The sequence below is a fragment of the Fundulus heteroclitus genome, unplaced genomic scaffold (assembly GCF_011125445.2).
Source record: "Fundulus heteroclitus isolate FHET01 unplaced genomic scaffold, MU-UCD_Fhet_4.1 scaffold_885, whole genome shotgun sequence".
Classification (NCBI taxonomy): Eukaryota; Metazoa; Chordata; class Actinopteri; order Cyprinodontiformes; family Fundulidae; genus Fundulus; species Fundulus heteroclitus.
In genome coordinates, this window is record NW_023397346.1 from 19,832 (window position 1) to 39,482 (window position 19,651).

The 19,651-nt window shown below is 40.7% G+C and overlaps 1 protein-coding gene across 1 annotated transcript; it reads right to left on the bottom strand.

Annotated features, from left to right (window-relative positions):
* Positions 1–1,414: 1,414 nt before the first annotated feature.
* Positions 1,415–18,042, bottom strand: LOC105935002 (oxysterol-binding protein-related protein 1; the record flags this gene model as incomplete). The annotated part of the gene is given in 12 exon segments (XM_036134679.1): positions 1,415–2,102; positions 3,660–3,750; positions 3,849–3,972; positions 4,060–4,182; positions 9,883–10,009; positions 10,169–10,258; positions 10,523–10,630; positions 10,714–10,896; positions 10,969–11,066; positions 11,203–11,337; positions 16,053–16,128; positions 17,858–18,042. Coding segments are annotated over 12 exon segments (1,320 nt in total). The 3' UTR covers positions 1,415–1,999.
* Between the last annotated feature and the right edge of the window lie 1,609 nt (positions 18,043–19,651).

Genomic DNA, 19,651 nt, shown 5'->3' on the forward strand with positions numbered 1-19,651 from the left:
ATAATAAAGAATAATAATAAAGAGTCCGTTTAGAGGTGAATAGTAATAGGTGCCTCCATGCATTTGCATTGGGAGGCAGTGCTGTGCTTCGCACAGCACTGCCTCCCAATGCAAATGCTATGGCAGGCGCCTAATAAAGAGAGTGGTTTAGAGGTGAATAGTAATAGGTGCCTCCATGCATTTGCATGGGAGGCAGTGCTGTGCTTCGCACAGCACTGCCTCCTCATTGCAAATGCTATGGCAGGCGGCTAATAAAGAGTCCGTTTAGAGGTGAATAGTAATAGGCCCTGCCCATGCATTTGCATTGGGAGGCAGTGCTGTGCTTCGCACAGCACTGCCTCCTCATTGCACATGCAAGGCAGGCGCCTAATTAATAAAGAGACGCGTTTAGAGGTGCATAGTAATAGGTGCCTCCATGCATTTGCATTGGAGGCAGTGCTGTGCTTCGCACAGCACTGCCTCCTCATTGCAAATGCTATGGCAGGCGGCTAATAAAGAGTCCGTTTAGAGGTGAATAGTAATAGGCCCTGCCCATGCATTTGCATTGGGAGGCAGTGCTGTGCTTCGCACAGCACTGCCTCCTCATTGCACATGCAAGGCAGGCGCCTAATAAAGAGACGCCTTTAGAGGTGAATAGTAATAGGCCCTGCCAATGCATTTGCATTGGGAGGCAGTGCTGTGCGAAGCACAGCACTGCCTCCTCATTGCACATGCAAGGCAGGCGCCTAATAAAGAGAAACAGGATCTCAAGAACTGTGAATGCCTACTGCATTCACAGTAATAAAGAGAAACAGGATCTCAAGAACTGTGAATGCCTACTGCATTCACAGTAATAATAAGAATTGAATTCAATGACAGTAACACTATCAATTAATAAGGTAGCCAAATACTTCTTGCTGATATTGATAGCTTATTGAGTTAATAAAGCAACACTCGTCAGCCTGATAAATACAAAACAAATAAATCAGACTCTTTTTTTAAATTACGCACCAACTCTGTAAATAGGGAAGCTTAAAAGTATAATATTCTCGCCTCAAACGATCTGAAAACGTACTTTTGAAGAACAACAGCAGAAAAGGGAATGTTTAACTTACCACTGTGAGCTCTGCACTGTCTGGAATGAAGCTGCAGCCGCGGTGCATTCAGAGACGGTCAGTCTGAAGAGCGAATGCGAGTCTCCTATCTTCGCACTCTGTGCTCCATTAACCAGCCTTGAAAACCGTGACGTCAGACCCCTGTTGTGAATTCGTATTCTCAAAGAAAAAATCCGTATTCTCAAGCAGCCGCTGCTGTTTGTGTTCATAAAGAGTAAAGCACAAATTTAAACTTGAAATTTGAATTTATTAGTTATTGAAGTTGTAACTATTTAAACTGTATGTTGTATGTTTTGAATGCGATTTAAATAATTATGAGTTTACAAATGTTATGCACAACTTCTGACTGATATGGACACAACTATCCTTTTATGTACAAGTTTATATTGGTAGTGACCTTACCTCATACAAATCTATCTGAGCTTATCTAACTAAACTAAACTATGCACTGCATAATAATATACATGCATAAGTGTCAATCAGAGCCGTAGCTGTGTTTTGGGAAAAATGAGCTCAGGCTGAGCCGCTTGAAGAACTGTTATCGCCTCACTGCACTGACACTGATGAGTAAAATGTTCACCTGACTGACTAGAAATAACGAGCATGCTTGAGTTAAACTACGGCTGCCCTTTAAAACACCCCATTTACCTAACACGCAATAGTTCTAAAATATGTCCTAGTCGTTCCACCACATGCTAATACCGTTAAATTGGTAAAAAAGAGTTTTTGTGCTTTTTTTGTTTTGTTCACACAGATCTGCATTTTTTCCTCACAACCTGAGACACAAACATCTCCTTTTCCATGCCAACTCCATCGTTGAGCTGGTATTGCGTCACCAGGGCAGCAGCAGATGTCCAAAGGTAGTAGAATGGAAATCCATAAGTATATCTGAGCGTGTTTTACGTTTAGTAAATGTCAGGCAGTCGAGTGTAATTTCTGTCCCAGTAGCCTTTTGTGTAGAGCCAGTCCTGAGCTTTGTTGTGAGGGTTGGGTCCTTGCTGAAACCACCTGCAAAATAATTATTAAAAAAAAATTATGTTAGACTCAAATAGCAATCGGCTGTGTGTGTGTGTCTGTGGGGGAATAAAACAAAAGTGTACACACACACATAAATATTATATGCTAAGGAATGCATCGAGCAGCAGAAGATGCAGGTACCACACCAATAACTTAGAATGTAATTGAAACGTTTATTAATTTCAGTAATTCACTTTAAATAGTCAAACTCCTGTATTGTAGATTCATTACACAGAGTATTGCTCAGTGTTTAGCTGCATCATCAATAAAAGCCCCAAATTCAAGTTTTCAAATAACTCAAATATTGCATAAGATAAATAAGATAAATAAAGGTTTAATGCAATTATGTCAGCCTGTTGCACATTATACCTAAAACTTGGCTATAGCTCTTTTTTTTTCATGAAATATTGCATCGATGAAACCACATCATAGACTCTTTGGGGTTTAGGTCAAAGCAAGCTTGTTGGCCAATCATACACAGTGATGTTATAGGCATTAAACCAGTTGTTGGTTCTCTCAGGATGTGCCTAGTTCCTGCTGGAGATTAAAATCAGATCATATTTCCGCACAAAGTCATGATATGGTATTACCTGATGTGGAAAGTATATATATAACAATGTGTGTATTCTGGAGCATGTGACAAAAGTAATTTCCCCCTGGGATCATTAAAGTATGTCTGAGTCTGATTACTCCTGCTTGTACACTTATTTTCTGCCACCATTTCCCTTCTATTCTACTTTTTTTTTTTTTTTTTTGCGGGGGATTTTTTGCGGCTCTAGTGGCTCGCTTTTTTCGAAAGTAGGCTGACAGGAAGGGGGGTAGAAGAGGGGGAGAGAAATTCGGCAAAGGACCGCAGGTCGCATTCGAACCCGGGTCGACCACGTCGAGGACTAAGGCCTCTGTATATGGGTCGCGCTACCCGCTGCGCCACATGCGCGCCCCACCTTCTACTCTACTTTCTATTAATATGCATGGATGCAGAACAGTCAGAATGTTTAGCTATTAGATTTGTGGTTTATCCAGGTTGTGGAGGGTGTCAGTTTTTCCTGTGACTGCAAAAGTCATAACATGGCCATAACCGAACATTTTCGCAGTAAAAATCCATTTGATCTAGATCTTAGATTTTTGGAGAAACTGGGTATGCATTAGCTCTAAAAGCAGTGAAACACTAACACAATATCAATGTGTGTAATCAATCTATAAGCTTTAATTTTTTACTTGAGTTACTAGTTAAGATGCACCACTGAGGACAGCCAATATTCCTGTTTGAAAGCATACAGCCAGAAACACCAGATGCAGTCCACATTTTATCCTGAAGGCGGCGGTGCAGAGTAACACATCACATCAGAGCAAACCATGGGCAAAAAAAAAAAAAAAAAAAATCAAAGCAAAGCTTTCAACCAAACCTTGGGCAAAGTGCAGAGCTCCTTTTCATTATCGCAAATGGAAACGGATAGTTTATGACAACATGGGAGAGATGTTGAGTTAAAGCAATTCCAAAATGCCAGATGAGAAAAACCAAAACTGTACATCCTATTTTCAACCAACCTCATTTTCCATTCCTCTGTGGATTTGGACCGGTTTTTACGGGCCATGCGCTGTTTCTCCTCAAGTCTCTTCTTCTCTGCGCTCGCCAGATCTAGAGCACATAAATAAAGAAAAATCAGCACCTCCAGAGATACAATTAAACCGTCGCAGCAGCAGGGCAGAAAATCAGGTCAGGACGCAACTTTATACCTATGTCTCCATTCTCCATGGCACGGATGTCAGGCCTTAAGCGGCTGTCGGTGGGCGGAAGGATGCCCTCCATGCTCTTGTCCAGCTCGTTCAGTTGCATGGCGAATGTGGAGAATGCGTAGAACTGCAACAGAGAGAGAGAGAGACGCGGTTCAGCTCAAACATCCCTGCGTTACATTTGCTTTAAAGTCTCCTCAGACCCGTACTGCACCTGGGGCGAGTTTTCCGGTCGAGGGGTTATCTTCCAGATTAGCTCGCTCCCAGGGATCACCTGGACCGTCTCGGCATCAGGCGGGGGCTTCTCTTCGGACTCCTCATCAACACTGCTCTGAGGCTGTGGAAGGGTGCGTGCATACAGTCAGAGTCGGCCTGAGATATGAGAGATGCACACATCTGCACAGGGCCTCCCTTGCTAGCCTTAGCCCTCTCCCTCCCTAACAGAGCTTGAATTCACACAGGACAAGCTGGCAGACGCACAAGTTTATACACATGCTGACGAAGACCTTTAAAGTTGGAAAGGTAGAGGTGTATCAACTTAAAGCTGATATAATCTCTAAGACTGTAACGGAGCGGTGAATACTTTTGTTTCTCTCTGTATCTGGTTTTAAATTAATAATAGCCTTTATTGCTCTTACATGTGTAGACCTTAAGACTATAAATAATTGCCATCACCTGAAGACCATGTTACCTCAACCATTAATAGATTGCATTTATATATAAGCTAGAGAAAAAAGGAAGAAATTATGGACCACCCTTTATGATCGTTTTCACCCTGTATTAAGCGCCCTGTGTTATTCTGAGCTTTTATAGAACGCTTCATAGGCCAAAAATGAAAATTAAATACCGCTACTGAAAAATTTGATTCCAAGAACTGTTCAATTTGACAAATAATGTCAGATACCAGATGATGGCCAGGCAAATTACATTCTGTGATAAAGTGGTTTTACCTCCTGGTGTCTCAATAGTTAAACAAGCACAGAGAAAAAGAAAAATCAAAGGGAGGTCCGGGTGCTGCAGTGACCGGTGGGCCCAACAGAACTTGGCTGCAGGCTTTTTACATCCACCTCTGCATACAGTGCATGTTTTCATTGTGGTTACAGAGAAACATCACAGTGAAATAGTTGCATGTTTTCTGAAACTGTTAAAATAGTGGACCACTAGATATGATCACGTGATTTATGATTTTTTTCATTTTTTTATATTTGAGTTAATAAAAACGGTATATCTATACATCTCTATACTCCCTCCAACCCAACACAAAAATGGTTTGGCCACCAAGGCGAGTTTTCACGTTAACCTGTTTTGAAGTCCTTTCAGCCGCTCAAATATGAAAATGTCAGGCTTTCAGAGTGCTGGTGCTGAGAAAGAAAAGATAAGAGAACAAGGAGGCAGAACCTTGAGGGATTTTATGAGTAAATAAAACAAATCTGAGGATGAAACTGGAACAAGTGCAGCAGGACGGGACTCGCAGGTGATTGATGATCCCCATCCAGAGCCAGGTAGGAAGCTGTGAAGCTAATGCCAATCAGCCCAGCTTAGCATAAAGTGATCAGATTTCTCATATGAAACACAGGGACATCGGTCTAACTTGTCAGGTTCGGGGGTGCGCCTTGTTCTCAAACAAACTTTTTTTTTTTAGGAGACATTTGAAGATGAACTGAGCTGTTTTAATATCAGATGGAGGAGTAATAGCAGAACAGATATGAGAAAGAGAAGAAAGTAGGCGACCAAAGAGAGGGAGAGAGCACAGGGAGGGGCAGAGGACCAGGTAACGGGTCTATAAATTGTCCATGTAATCATTTTTTTTAGTTTTAGTCCGCTCTCGTTTAAATACTTATTGCTGGATTTGTTGAATCAATTGTTGTAATTTTTCCCAACCAAATCCTAACGCACCATGCTAATAAATACACTTGGGAAATGTTGTCATTTTGGTATTTCAATAAATAAAATATACAAATTTAAAAAAGATTTTGTGCTGAAGTTGAAAAAAACAAGATGACAAAAGGTAAGTATTTTATTAATTGTCAAACTGATTTGAAACAAAATGTTTGGAGTAAGCAAACAGGAAAGTTAAGAAAATCCCAAGAAAAGCATTACGATGTATTTCTAATACAGGAACACTAAACCACCTGAATCCTTTTACTAAATGAAACAATTCAATAAGTAAATAAATTGGCGGAGAGCTTCAGAACCCTAACGGTAGACCCACAGTTGCTCGTTGCCCACCACAGATAACAGTCAGTGCAGATGGAGGGGCCGGCTGCCTGGTCAGAGAGCCGAACAGATCACAGGCCAATCGGCCACTTCATTTCAACAATCCTACATTACGGCCGACTAAAATGACTGTTTCTAATCGACTGAATCGCATACGTGTAATCCCAACATAGATACTTTTCTCAGCGAGGGCAAAGGAAGCGCAATTCCTAAAGTATTTGACTCATTACATCTCCCACAATGGACGGGAAAAAAATGACACGGACTGGATGATAAACAGCAGCTCAAAAAATGCCACATTTTACCTGACTTGAGAAAAGGTAAACTAGTGCTCTAAATTACATAGAGCATATCCAACATAAAATACAGAAAGCTTTATAGGAGATTTCAGGAGCATGGACGAAACCGTGGACACAGACACCGTGTTTGTGTGTGAGGTAAAGGGGGGGGGGGGTGGCTGGCAAAGCTGTCAGCTGGCCTGTGAAGACTAAACCTAAATCATCAGCAGCACATAAATCATCATCTATGACACTGTCATAGATGATGATGAAGAGCTAACAAATCTTGATGACAGCATATATTACTTTTAAATTGCCGGTTGCTAAAGAACAGACCGCTTGATTTTAGCATCTTGCATCAGCAGTGTGCCTGGCAACAAGAAATAAGGTCACCAAGCTGCAGTGCAAACATCCCTCCCAGATGTTTCTGCTAGCTCTTAAATAGAAGCTGCAGTGCTAGGATGGCACTTTAATTTAACAGGAGCTGAAATATTACCAGGCTTTCATGCTAAGATATATGTTTTAATGAAAGTGGGAAACATTTTGCTCCATAAGACAGCACTTTGCTTTGCTTGCTAAAGAAAAATAGAGAGCAGAGAACTTGGGCGATTCCTTACGGCTTATGCTGCTGCAAACAGAATCTACTTGTAATCCTCTAAAAACACAAATCAAATGTTTTGCTCTGTCACGTTATACATGAAAAACAGAATTACGGAATCACCAAGAGATTCCTACATGGTGCAAGGGTTATAAGAAATCACCTTAAGTTGTAGCAGATTTTAGCCATTTAAAAGCGACTCTGAGTGAAAATGCTCATTCACATGGGATGCAACTTTGTATTAGCCAAAAAATAAATAAATCTATAACTTCAAAAGAGATAGTTGTTAAACAAGCTGGTCAGACAAAGATTGAGAATCGAACCCATGTGACACATAATTCTCCGACCATAAAGCACATTTTTTACGTTTGTTTTGCCATTTCCCAGTAGATTGTGATTTTACTAACTTTTCACTTTATCATGACTTTATAAATCCTGTTTCTCATATCAGGCTTGGAAACAGTTTGTGTCTGCCACCTGCATGGATGCTTTAGACTCTGAAGATATCGTCTATATGAACGCCTCTGCATAGATTTATCACATTATATTTGTTTATTTATAAATCTATTCTCCATATGGTGCCGCCATACTTTATACATTACTTTATACGCAAAACTATCGCATTCTCCGCTCTTAGGACTGAGTTCCAGCAGCTCGCACAGAGCTGGGGAGGAAGACCTTCTCCTTCTCAGGCCCCTCCAGCCGGAGAGCACTTCTGCAGGACCTGACGCTGTCCAGTCGGGTCGTACTTGGAGAACCCAGAGTTTTACTAAAAGGACAGGAGATGGGGTCTATAGGAAATTGTACTTGTTTTATTTCAGATATTTGTACACGTTATTTTTGTCAAGAAATGTTACACCATATGCTGGGACGCTTTTTAATTTGTAACTGCTTTAGTAAATTGTTGTAATTTGATGTCTTTAAACAGGTCTGCCTTGTAAATTACACACTGAGTCTCAAGGGACTAACCTGAATAATTAAGGATTAATTACAATTATATACATCAAAAAACAAATTCTGCGTTCTGTGAGCATGAATCAGAGACTTCAGAGTAGGTGTCAGTCTCCAGAAAGGGAGTATACTGCCAAGTAGGACTAACGGACTGAAAGTGCAATTACTGCCGTTTTTAATCCAGGTTTGTTCTTCTTTGACCACAAAGAAAAAACTTGAACTTCTTAGTTTCCGGATCATTCTGTGACCAAAAACACACGCAAGTGGTTCACAAAGATAACCAGGATATATTTGGAATGAACACATTTTATTTTCAGCAACCAGCTGCACATATGTACCCGACCTGAAAAACATCCACAGAATCCGGTATGTCTGCTAAGAATGATCTCCGGCTAGCCTGGCTGAGGATGGATCCTCCTGATCCAGCTGCCTCCAATCTGAACTCCCATGGAATAGGATTTCAAGGTGTGTTTTTAGCTGCAACTTGAAGATCTCCCTGCATTAAGTTTATTGCTGTTCAAGCAGAACCCAGTTCAGTTAAACCACAAAACAAAGTCCTCTTTTCAGTTTATGGACTGTGTGGAAGGTTTAAAGTATATTACACTGGATTTCTGCAGCATTAACCATGCCATACAATTAAAGCAAGAGCAGCGGGATACATCACCTACACATGGGGAACGTGTAGGATCTAGGGCTTCATGACATCAGGGAAATATTTAATCGCAGTAGTTTTGCTGCAAATTGCGATAATGACATCAATTACGACGAGCACACATTTCCCCAACACTTTTCTTTCTTTATCACCATATAATGTCCCAGTGGTAGGGACATTATATAGTGATAAAGACTAATGTCCCCACCACTAGAATTAAACCTCAGGTTTGGCCATTAAGGGCCGTCAGACTCCATCCAACTGGCCAAATATACTACTGACATGCAGAGGATGAATGTAGGACATTGAAGATAAATTATTCAAATGATAAATGCCAGCAGTCCTTTAAGATTAGATACTGGGCACACCGTTATTACATTTGCAAATCAACATAATGTGGAGCTTGACATAGCTATACAATATGCAGTACAATAAATAAGACATACAAGAAGATTAATTGTAGTTTAATGTCTGAAGACAACCGTAAACCTTGTCATCACTTGTTTCAGCTGCTGGACCCCTGTTAACAGCCATCGTGGCTCATGGATCATCGGATTCATATTCTGGCTCAAATATATCAGGCTGGGCTACAAGCGACAGGAATACTCCCTGTTGGAGTTGAATTCAGTTGTTGAAAGGAAATGCACCCATGGTAGTTAAAGTTTGCTGCTCTTTTTTCAGCCGAACAATGTTGCTACAGGAAAATTAAGTTGCCCGAGGCCAACCTGACAAGCTTCACCTCGTCGTTTCGCCATGAGTTCACAAAGAATGGGGAAAACCTTTAGGTTTTAGCGTCTCTCTACTCGTTTGAATATTGTCATAACATGCTCTGCCGCAGCCGGCAGCCTCATCCAAGAAAACCTCACAGGGGCAATACCGATGTTGCTTGGTTGACAAAACAGGAAAAAAAACGAACGTAGCAGTCTCTTGTGAAAGTGTAGATGATTAACTTATGCAGTCATGACGTTTTAGCAGTCAAACATTTTCACTTTGAGTTGTTTTGATATTCTAAAATCAAGTAAAGCAGAGGTTGCATCTGCTTTAAAGAACCGGAACTATCTCAAAGAAGGTCGTCAGTCTGGGATAAAGAATAAAGCCACAAAGAGACAACTCAGATCTAAAGTCAGATTTTCTGCTTTTCAGAGCTCTGAGTTCAGCAACCATATCGGAACCACCTTACTGTCAAAATCATATAGATTAAATAGATTATATTTAGCCTAAATAGATTGTACTCTTCTGCTTATAAAATATACATACACAAACAGACAAATAGCCGCCATCTTGGGCAGCCCCTTACATATACCAAAAACCTTTCAAGAGACTGCAGGATGCATTTCTTACCTCTTTATTGCTCTTTTTCTCCTCCAGGTTTTTTTTATCCGCCTTCTTGTGGGCATCAAAATTTGCGGGGTCGACTGTGTAGAGACACTCAGTCCATTTGCCATATATTGCACAGAGTTTCCTTTTACTGCAAACATAAAAGCAACTGATGTCATTAAAACACTGGTGCCATGCGTTACTTAAGAAAAGAGGTGCTGAATTACAACTCTTTTCATGACATAAATGTAAAGCGTCATGCCATCTCATAATGTGGCATTAGCATTGTTTATATGTAATGACGCATTACCTTTTGTCTTGGATGTACCCTTCGACTTTATGAAGCTCTTTCCCAAAGAGGCCGCAGGGCTTGAAAGTCATGTTGCACCTCTCTCCGGTTCTGAAACACAACAACGGCCTGTTTACGGATTCCCTTTCATTTCTCCCCTCTTTCTGCGAGTCTTCATTCAACATTTATCGTCTCGCTCACGCTGCTCTATTCTAATGGCAGCTGCCCCAGTTACGCTGCCAAGATCAGTCGAACAGATTTAAAAAGTAGACGGACTGCAGAGCACAGAGGAAAACGGAGGACAGGAAATCCTTTATGCAAACCGATCGGGAAAGTCAAACGAAGAACGCTGCAAAGACAGAAGCACGGCCTTACTTGTGATTGATGACCTCCACGTTCCCATACTGCTCAATCCAGAGCTGACCGACGATGATGTTGTGGACGCAGCAGGTGGGGTTCGTCCAGGTGTAGGATTCGTTGTGTCTGCAGAGGTTAAGCATCAGCCAGTGAGCACCGCGGTACACGCAATGATGTCAAACTCCTGAAGGGAAGCAGACCAAACTCACTTGGGAAGCTCCAGAGTGATGGTCCCTTTGGGTTCGGCTTCTATGCTCTTCCCCCAGAACTTCAGCTTGGGATATATCGAACCATGGAAGAGAAAATCCTCCCTGAGGCCCTCGGCGTGAAAGGCACTGATCGGGGGGTGATGGCTCACTTGCTCAGACACCCACCTGAAGCCCAGATCCTCTCTAGAACAGGGAAGTGATTGTAATAACAAGAAGTCTAAGAACAACAGAAGATCTTTTACTCGTCGCCCATACCTGATCAGCTCATACGTCTCCCCCAGTAGTGGGTTGAAGGGCTTCCCTGTCCTCTCCCACTGGGATGCTACAGCTGATACAGCAAACGCTGCAACACACTACAGAGCATTTCTTCATGAGCACCGAACCCCAGCCAACTATTTGACGGTGATCGTCGGATCCACATTAAAAAGGAAACCATTTGAAAGGTTACTGGTTTTATCTTTAATCCAGTAAAGGAGGTCATTTCATTACCTTCATGCGCTCAGTTGAGTCTGTTGCAGCATTCGCTTGGTGGATGAGGTAGGTGTGCTCCATATACTCGGTAATCCGCTGGAGGAAGCTCAAGGGCTCGTTAAAGATCACGGGCATGGCAATCTTTGATAGCTCCTAGCAAAAGAGATTGAGAGAATAAAAGATAATGAGCGAAGAGCAACATGGCAGAGCTTTATGAATTTAAGGCCATGATTCTTAAAGATTACCACCATAATAAATACAACATTTCCCCAAGTACTAACACACAAAAAAGGAGCTAATTAATTTCTACTGCATTTCAAGGTAAAATTATTCAAATTCCAAGTTGGTAAAATGAACAAGGAGGCCCTCTGAAGTCAGAGCCCTAGAGTACCAACTTTAAAATAGCCACCTTGCATTAGAAAACACAAAAACAAAACATTCACGACTGTGGTAAAAAATAAGAAAAACAACAAATTGCATTTCTGGCAAGTTGTATCTCAAATCCTTCCCCATGTGTATAAATGCATGGACAACCTCTGTGAACCTGTTCCCACTTGATGCATTTTTTTTTACTTCTCAAAAGGCAGAGATGTACTTTATCATTAGTGTGGTGTGCTTATAGAAAAAAGCTGGTCATCAAGTAAAATAAATAAATACAAATAAAAAGCAAATCCTGCAGGTTTCTGATTTGCAACCAGAACATGGCTGAGTTTTTTTTTTTTTTTTTACTATTCTGACATCTAATCCGCAGCTTCAGAAGTAGTGAAGTAATGACACACAACAAAGACCACAGGTACAACTCAGTTCACTTTCCTCTGTTTCACTTTCATGAGGTCCTTTAAACATTCGCCACAAAACGTCCATTTTGAGACGCAAATTTATCCGAAGCAAAGACCTGATCATCCTTGTAGCCGTCTAGACTGATTCTATGTCCTGCTCCCCCATTTTTAAATATGGGGGAGGATGTTTTGCTCACCCATTTTTTTTCCCCATCAAAGTAAACTAATCACGGCTTAAAAATGGGACACATTTACAAAGTCACTGGACCTAGTCTAGTGACTCAGTCTAGTTTGTGTTTCCTTCTGCTAAAACATGACTGTTTCTAACTGTGGGAGAGGAAAGCTAAAATAAACAGAATCTGAATCAACTTTTTAAGTCAGACAAGATACAGCAGAAAGGTTTTCTTTAGAGGTGATGGCGGCTCAAATCTGTGACCAGATCTGCAGCAGCGACCTGTGAGGGCTGCTGGGTGTCTACCAATCACATAGAATCAGCATCGCAGAGACCAGTGTTGACCATTTGTTTTTTATTCAGCACATGACGCATATATAATAATTAAAATAAAATACCAAGGTTAAAAATCAGCTAGATGCGTTTCTCCCCTATTTGATGACAATCATGCACCTCATTACAAGTACCAGCAGCTGTACATGTTTGGGATCTAATGTTAAAGAGTTTTTACTTTTTAGACAGAAGAATGACTCGCCTATCAGTTCATATGTGAGGCGTCGCTAAAAAAAATATCTGATTTGCTTTAATTAGCACACACACATTTAGAAGCTCTGAGAGATTCAACAAATGTTGCGCAGAAAGGCTTTTAAAAGCAGCATTAATGAACTCCTTAACACATTACGCATTCTCCATGTACAGCCATGGGAGCAAAGAAAATTAGCTTTTATTGCTGCAGCACAGCTGATGTACTTCTTTCAAAGTTATACAAAAAAAAGAAAATGACACTTGAGGGAGAAATGGTGTGAATGTCGAGCAAAACAGAGGTAAATCTGTGGGAGATTTAATAATAGGTGGTTTGTTTCATTGCAAATCACTGGAGAGCAGAGCTCCGTGTCCATATCACTCTGCCACCCAGATCAGTTAGGTGCTCAGCTGATTCAAACACCTCTTGCGGATTGTCAACAGTGAGTCATGTACCAGCATGACTAAATTGTATGTGCTATTCAGGGCCTAATTAATCAGAGTTAAGAGAGAACATGTGCACTGAGCCAGGCGCCAATTAGGAGCTTTGGGAACACAACTGGTCAGTTCACACAGCTCAGAACAGAAACACTTTGTTACACATTTCATCAGTGAATGTGTAACAAAGATTGTTACATATCGGAGACAAAGTACCGACTAAAGTAATTTACATTTTGGCTTCAGGTTCAAGATAAAATAACTTTTACTAAAGAAAATTAATTAATAATGATCAAAAGATAAATGGAACCAGAAAATGTCCAGTTTAAATGAAGCAAGGTGTTCAGTAAAATTAACAGATTTTCCACAAATTGACAAAACGACTAAGCCCACATACTGAGGAGAGATTATCGTGGTCGTCATAAGGTGATTAAATGATCAGCTTGCTGGACAATTAGACTGATTTTCACCAGATTTGGCAAAGACTAAAGGCCCATCTGTGGTCAGATGCATCCAAAAAAAATCAGATGTTCTTTGTGCTTTGAGCAGGAACCTAAAGCAAACGCTCGACAACCTGTAGTAAGGGTAACAATCTGATGCGTAAATCACTTATAGGGGATTTGCCTTTCTTTTCACAGTCTAGTAAATAAAAATGTGCATAAACTTTATAGTCTAATATTTGGTGGCTAATTAAATTAATGTGGCTGAAGGAATCAGACTCCACTGGCCCGATTTCTAATTGTCATTCGCTGCTGAAAAGTCATTACCTAATCGTATCCCAAATTTTTGCTATGCAGTCTAGAAGAACTCTTTGGCCAAGAAATAAATTATATAGAAGTATATAATAATAATAAAAAATAAATAAAAAATAAATAAATAAATAAATAAATAAATAAAAAAAAATAATAATAATAATAAATAAATAATAATAATAAATAATATAATAATAATAATAAATAATATATATATATATATATATATATATATATATATATATATATATATATATATATATATATATATATATACACACATTTGATCAGGGCCAGTGTCACTACTGGTAGCATCAGGCGATGCCTGGACCCTACAGTGGTTGCACAGGCACACTGCAAAAACTGAACTAAAAATAAGTAAAATTTTCTTAAAATTAGTGCATCTGTCCTTGATTTGAGCAGGTAAATAAGATGATCTGCCAATGGAATAAGATTTTTGCACTTAAAATAGGAACAACTCATCGTCTTATTTCAAGTGCAGGATGTCTAATTATCTTATTTTAGGGGTCAAAATACTCATTCCATTGGCAGATAATATCATTTACCTGCTCAAATCAAGGACAAAAACCCAAATTTTAACAGCATTTTATTTATTTTAAGGTCTGTTTTTGCAGTGCAGTCTAACTCCACCAGGATGGCACGTCAATAAGTGCCGTTGCCAGGAGGTTTGCTGGATTTCTCAGCATGAAGGAGATTCCAGGACAGAGGGAGCTGCTTTCTGAGAGCTGGAGGACCCTTAACCCATCAGCAGGACCGGTATCTGCTCCTTTGTGCAAGGAGGAACAGGATGAATTCTGCCAGAATCCTTCATAGTGACCTCCAGTGGGTCACTGGTGTGAATGTCTTTGACCAAACCTTTAGAAACAGACTTCATTAGAGCTGGCCTGAGGGCCCGACATCCTCTAGAAGTCCTGTGTTCAACGTTCAGTACCACAGAGCTCGACTGACATTCATCAGAAAACACTGGGATTGGCAGGTTCCGCAATGGCGCCTTGTTCATTTCACAGATGAGAGTCGGTTCACTCTGAGCTCCTGTGACAGACGTGAAAGGATCGGGAGAAGCTGGGGTAAACTTTGTGCTGCCCGTAACTTTGTGGAACATGATGAGTTTGGTGGTGGTCAGTGTTGCCTCTAGGGAGGCATATCCATTGATGGATGCCCAGACCTGTACAGGATAAATGATGGCACCCTGACTGACATTAAGTATCAAGATGAAATCCTTATACCCATTGTTAGACCCTTCACTGCCATACTGGGTTCCTCCTGGTGCATGATGACACCCAGCTTCATGTGGCAAGAGCAAGCAGGCAGTTCCTGGAGGATGAAGAAATTGATACCATTGACTGGCCTTCATGCTGCCCAGATCTAAATCCAACAAAACATCTCTGGGACATCATGTTTAGTTCCATCTATTGCCACTAGGTTGCTCATCAGACTGTCCAGGAGCTCAGTGAAGCCCTGGTTAGGATCTGGGAGAAGATACACCAGGACACCACCAGTCATCTCATAAGGACAATGCCCCGGTGATGTCAGGCATGCATAGAAGCACATGGGGGCCATAAAGACCACTCAGCACCAGTTTGAGTTGCTGCAAAGACATTTTTCAGTTTCACCTTCTATGCAACCTCAGATTAAGCCCTTTGTATTTTAATTATTTTCATTTTCATCAAATGATGCGCCATCCTTTTGTTCCAAACACATTTCCCATTCCATAGCGGTATGGCCGTCTACCATGACGTTCCTTTCAAATTGATATCTGAAAGGTTTTGAAAGTGTTTATTTTTTCAGAAGTGTATATTTCACAAATAGGAATTGTCTGAAAGTTGCTAAAAGATGAATTTCAGATACAAGTGAATCAAACTTCCGTGTTGTGAAAACCAAAAGGATCGCAGGCTAAGGAGCCCTTTTAAGCTTTCATGTTAATGTTTCACGAGAAGGAAAAAAAATAAAAGTAATGTTAGCTAACAGTGAAACAGTAATAAAGTTTAAGAAACAAGTTGACTGTTTCACCTGTGAGTCAGGTTTTAAACCAAGCACCCAGTTAAATACATCAGTGAACTACAGACCTCGTCCCATGTTCCCTAAAACCATGTAAATATGAACTTCTAAACCAAGTTCATTTACTGAAAATAGTTAAAGTGCATCACATGAAAAACTGACGTAGCTGCTTTTTGCCCCTCTCACCATGCCGATGCATTTTTTCAGGATGCTCCACACGCTGACGTCATTCCTGGAGAACATCGGAGCCGGCAGAGATGCTCTGTGGAAAACAGGTGGAAAACAAACCAATAAGAAAGACTAGGCAATCTAGCATCCTCATTTTATGAGGATATAAATGAATCCAACCAGGAAATATGTGCATTCATGTCAAGGAAGATTTCTAGAGGGCAGCCAACCTCAAGAGCTTCAAAATATGTCAACGTTTACTTCACCGCTGGAGTATTAGCTGAAAGTAATGCAGCTAAATTTCATTGTTTTGTCAGCTGCACATGTGTAATTATTCTGGCTAGAAAATTAAAGCAACACAAACAGTGCACTGCACTACATATTGAGCCGCCATTTGGAGAAAACGGGTTATGCGACACCTGTAAGGTAACGCTCATTCAGCAAACCCGTCCAGGCCGGATGCAGAACCCCTGAATGCATGTTGAGCTGTGAGCGGCTGTAGGCCGAGTTTTGCATAGTGGCTCTGAACCCTTTTAAGTAATCTTCCCGAAAGCAAGGCCCTTTATTACCCTTTTTTCAAAATCGTACACTTTTCTGCTTGAATAGCTTCGCTGACGTCTGCAGCATTGACTGTTTTACAGGTAGGCTGCCTGGAGGCAGATGGTGTCCTTGTTCAGAAATGAGCGCAGGAGCAGCTAAGCACACACAAAGCCTTTACTTCAGCTAAATAAACAGAGATGCAGGCAGCGAGGAGGGGATTCGCTCCATCTGTACGATGAAAGGCGCAGTGAAGCATAGCAGATATACTTCTGGCCTAGTTTTTGTTCCAGTTCCCTCGGCTCCAAGAAGTATTTAAGCACCGTGGGTTCCTTTCACTACACTAATAACGGGACTTTTGTGTTTCCTAAATGAAAATGTCTTTTTAATATGCCACACTCCCCTGCGTTTGTGGGATTGGCAGAGGGTTTAAAATAAAAAAAAATCTAACCCATTGACTTTTATAAAATCGTTTAGGTTTAGTCTTTTTTCAACAGATATTTACTTATTCATTCACCCCTTACTGTATGTCTATTTATTGAACTTTGATTTACTACAACTTAATTTATTTAGACTCGCATCATCAATAAGAGATTTTATGGAAACAAGAAGGCATGATCTTCTAGAAACGTCTCACAGCTGATGACATTTGAGGTCAGATCAATAACCAATACATCCAATAAATATTTATAATATTTTAACCACAAGATGGTCTTGTGGAAAATTGAACTAATGGAACAACATCCATAGTTACAATAAAAATGGGGCAGGAGCAAAAAACCAAGCAGGATAGTCCTCTTTACAAAAATAATTTAGAACAAAGAGAAATCTGAGATTTCTTTAATACACACACACAGCTAAGCAGACATCAGGAAAAGATGCTGCCTGACCTTTTTTTGTCCTCCAAATGCTTTTCTCAACCATCACAACTACTTAGGGAATGAGTTTGTTGGACGAGGAAAGAGCAAAAACATAAAACAGGATCTGAGGGACAATTCCTGGCAAACACCGCGACAATGATTGGTCACTTGGAGAACTAGTGCTCAGCAAAAACAAAAAACAGACTATTCTCTGTGGATCTGACTGCAAAAACAGACCTAGTGGAAAGGCAGCATCTCATTACGCCAACTGCGACGACAATTACATTGTTGCCGAGTCAGGTCAGTAGCAATATACTGTTTATGATGTAGTGACATCAACTCTAAATGACATGAAAAAAAAAAGAAAGAAAACTAAAGATTTAAACCAATAAACAACCATGACATCCAAACTTGAGCGTGACCTACCTGTGCTTCCTCACTCCATTGTGCTGGGCGTCTTTGTTGCCATCGTTACCCTCCCCTGACATGCCGGCAGCCCCCCTGTGACCGCTGGGGTGATGGAGGCTGTTTGGAAGAGGGGTGTGTCTGCCCTCGTCCTCTTCCCAGGAGCAACTGGCCACAGACAGGAAGCCGCTCACGGAAAGCTCCGAATCAGACTCTGTGGGGGAGAGGATGATGATGAAGGGAATGAGCGGGGAGGAAGGTGGGAGGCAGACGGCATCTCACACCAAACATTTGCAGAGAAGGGTTCTAAAAGTCCGCTTAGACAAGGGCTGATTTAACAGCGTACGCTCCGAAATAAAAAAAGGGCTCATACCCAAGCTACTCTCCACCCTCCTCCCGGTTAAACCCAACCTGAGGAGTATGTTCCAATAGGAGGACATGGAGAGGCTTCATTTGCCCTTACTTTGTTTGCTCTCCAACTATTAGATGCGGCTCCTCCCTTACATAGCGCCGTCAGTGGTTTTGAAGGCGTTGTCTTACACACAAAGGACAGGGGAAAGTCAAGTATTTATATACAAGAGGCATATGCTAATCTAAGAAGAGTGAGTCCCTGTACTTACATAGTTATTACATGTTCGTTAAACATCGACTCAAAGGAAGAAGCAGATATATGCCTGAAGAAAGCAACAAAAAAATTAAAAGTTTTCTTACGCACTGGACTTGGCCCGGTGTGAGATTCTGGCGGTATAATAACCTTGAGCAAACAACCCTTGGTTTCATACTATTTACACACATTTGAAAGGCGTAAGCCAAGCCAACTTTATTAATAAAGCACTTGGAAAAAAACAGCAGGCAATGAAAAAGTGAAGAAAATAAGTAAAGTTGTTAGTAAATTATCTGCCATATAGAAATGTTATTTCTGCCAAAAAAAACAGTGACTGATCTGGTCAGTGATGTTGGACATACCCCCCTGTATGTTTACAAAAGATCTACATCTGCTTATATAGTTCCTGTCACATATTTGCAGACACACTACATTGTCTGCAAAAAATAAAATAGTAAAACTCAAAACACGGCTAAGGCAGAAAAAATTTTCTAACGCTGACACAGTTGTGTGTGAAGCGCCGTATCGGCCTTTGGCTGGGATCAGAGGGAGCCAGTGGCCACGCAAACACAAATACAGACAATGATCAATGGAAATGCTGCTGTGAGAATTGTCTCAATCCCACTCCACTGAAGCATCGGTGTAAACCAAGGCCACTTATGAGATCACGTAGAAAACCACTGACTGAACCCTAACTCTCTCCTATGCAGAAAAGCATGGCTGTGGTAGCATCATGCTATGGGGACAGAGGTAATTTCCAGTCCCATGGCACTTGTGAAGTATTTTAGAGAGAAACGTCAGAAATGGTCAAAATTCAGGAGAGGATATTCAAAGATGAATGATAAAAAAAAAAAGAAAAAAAAAAAAAAAAGAAAAAAAAAAAAAGAGTGCCACAGCAATAGGGAAATGTGATGACCCTGAAATATGATCCTAGCAGATAGTACACATTTTTATTGTAATGAAAATTGTTATTTGATATACTGTGCACCCTTAGTTTAAGCCGTGAAAAAACTTTTGAAAAATGAATGAGTGAATTTGCAAAATAATACAAGTAAGAAACAGCAATGTAGTTGCATGACAAAACGGGAAGTTAGTCCATGTACTGTAAACTGAGAAATGATGAAAATAAAAAATTACCCAGGGGAAATCTACAACTGTATGCATCAGCTTTACACTAAGCACAATTGAAATTTCCCAGGTGACCCTTTTAA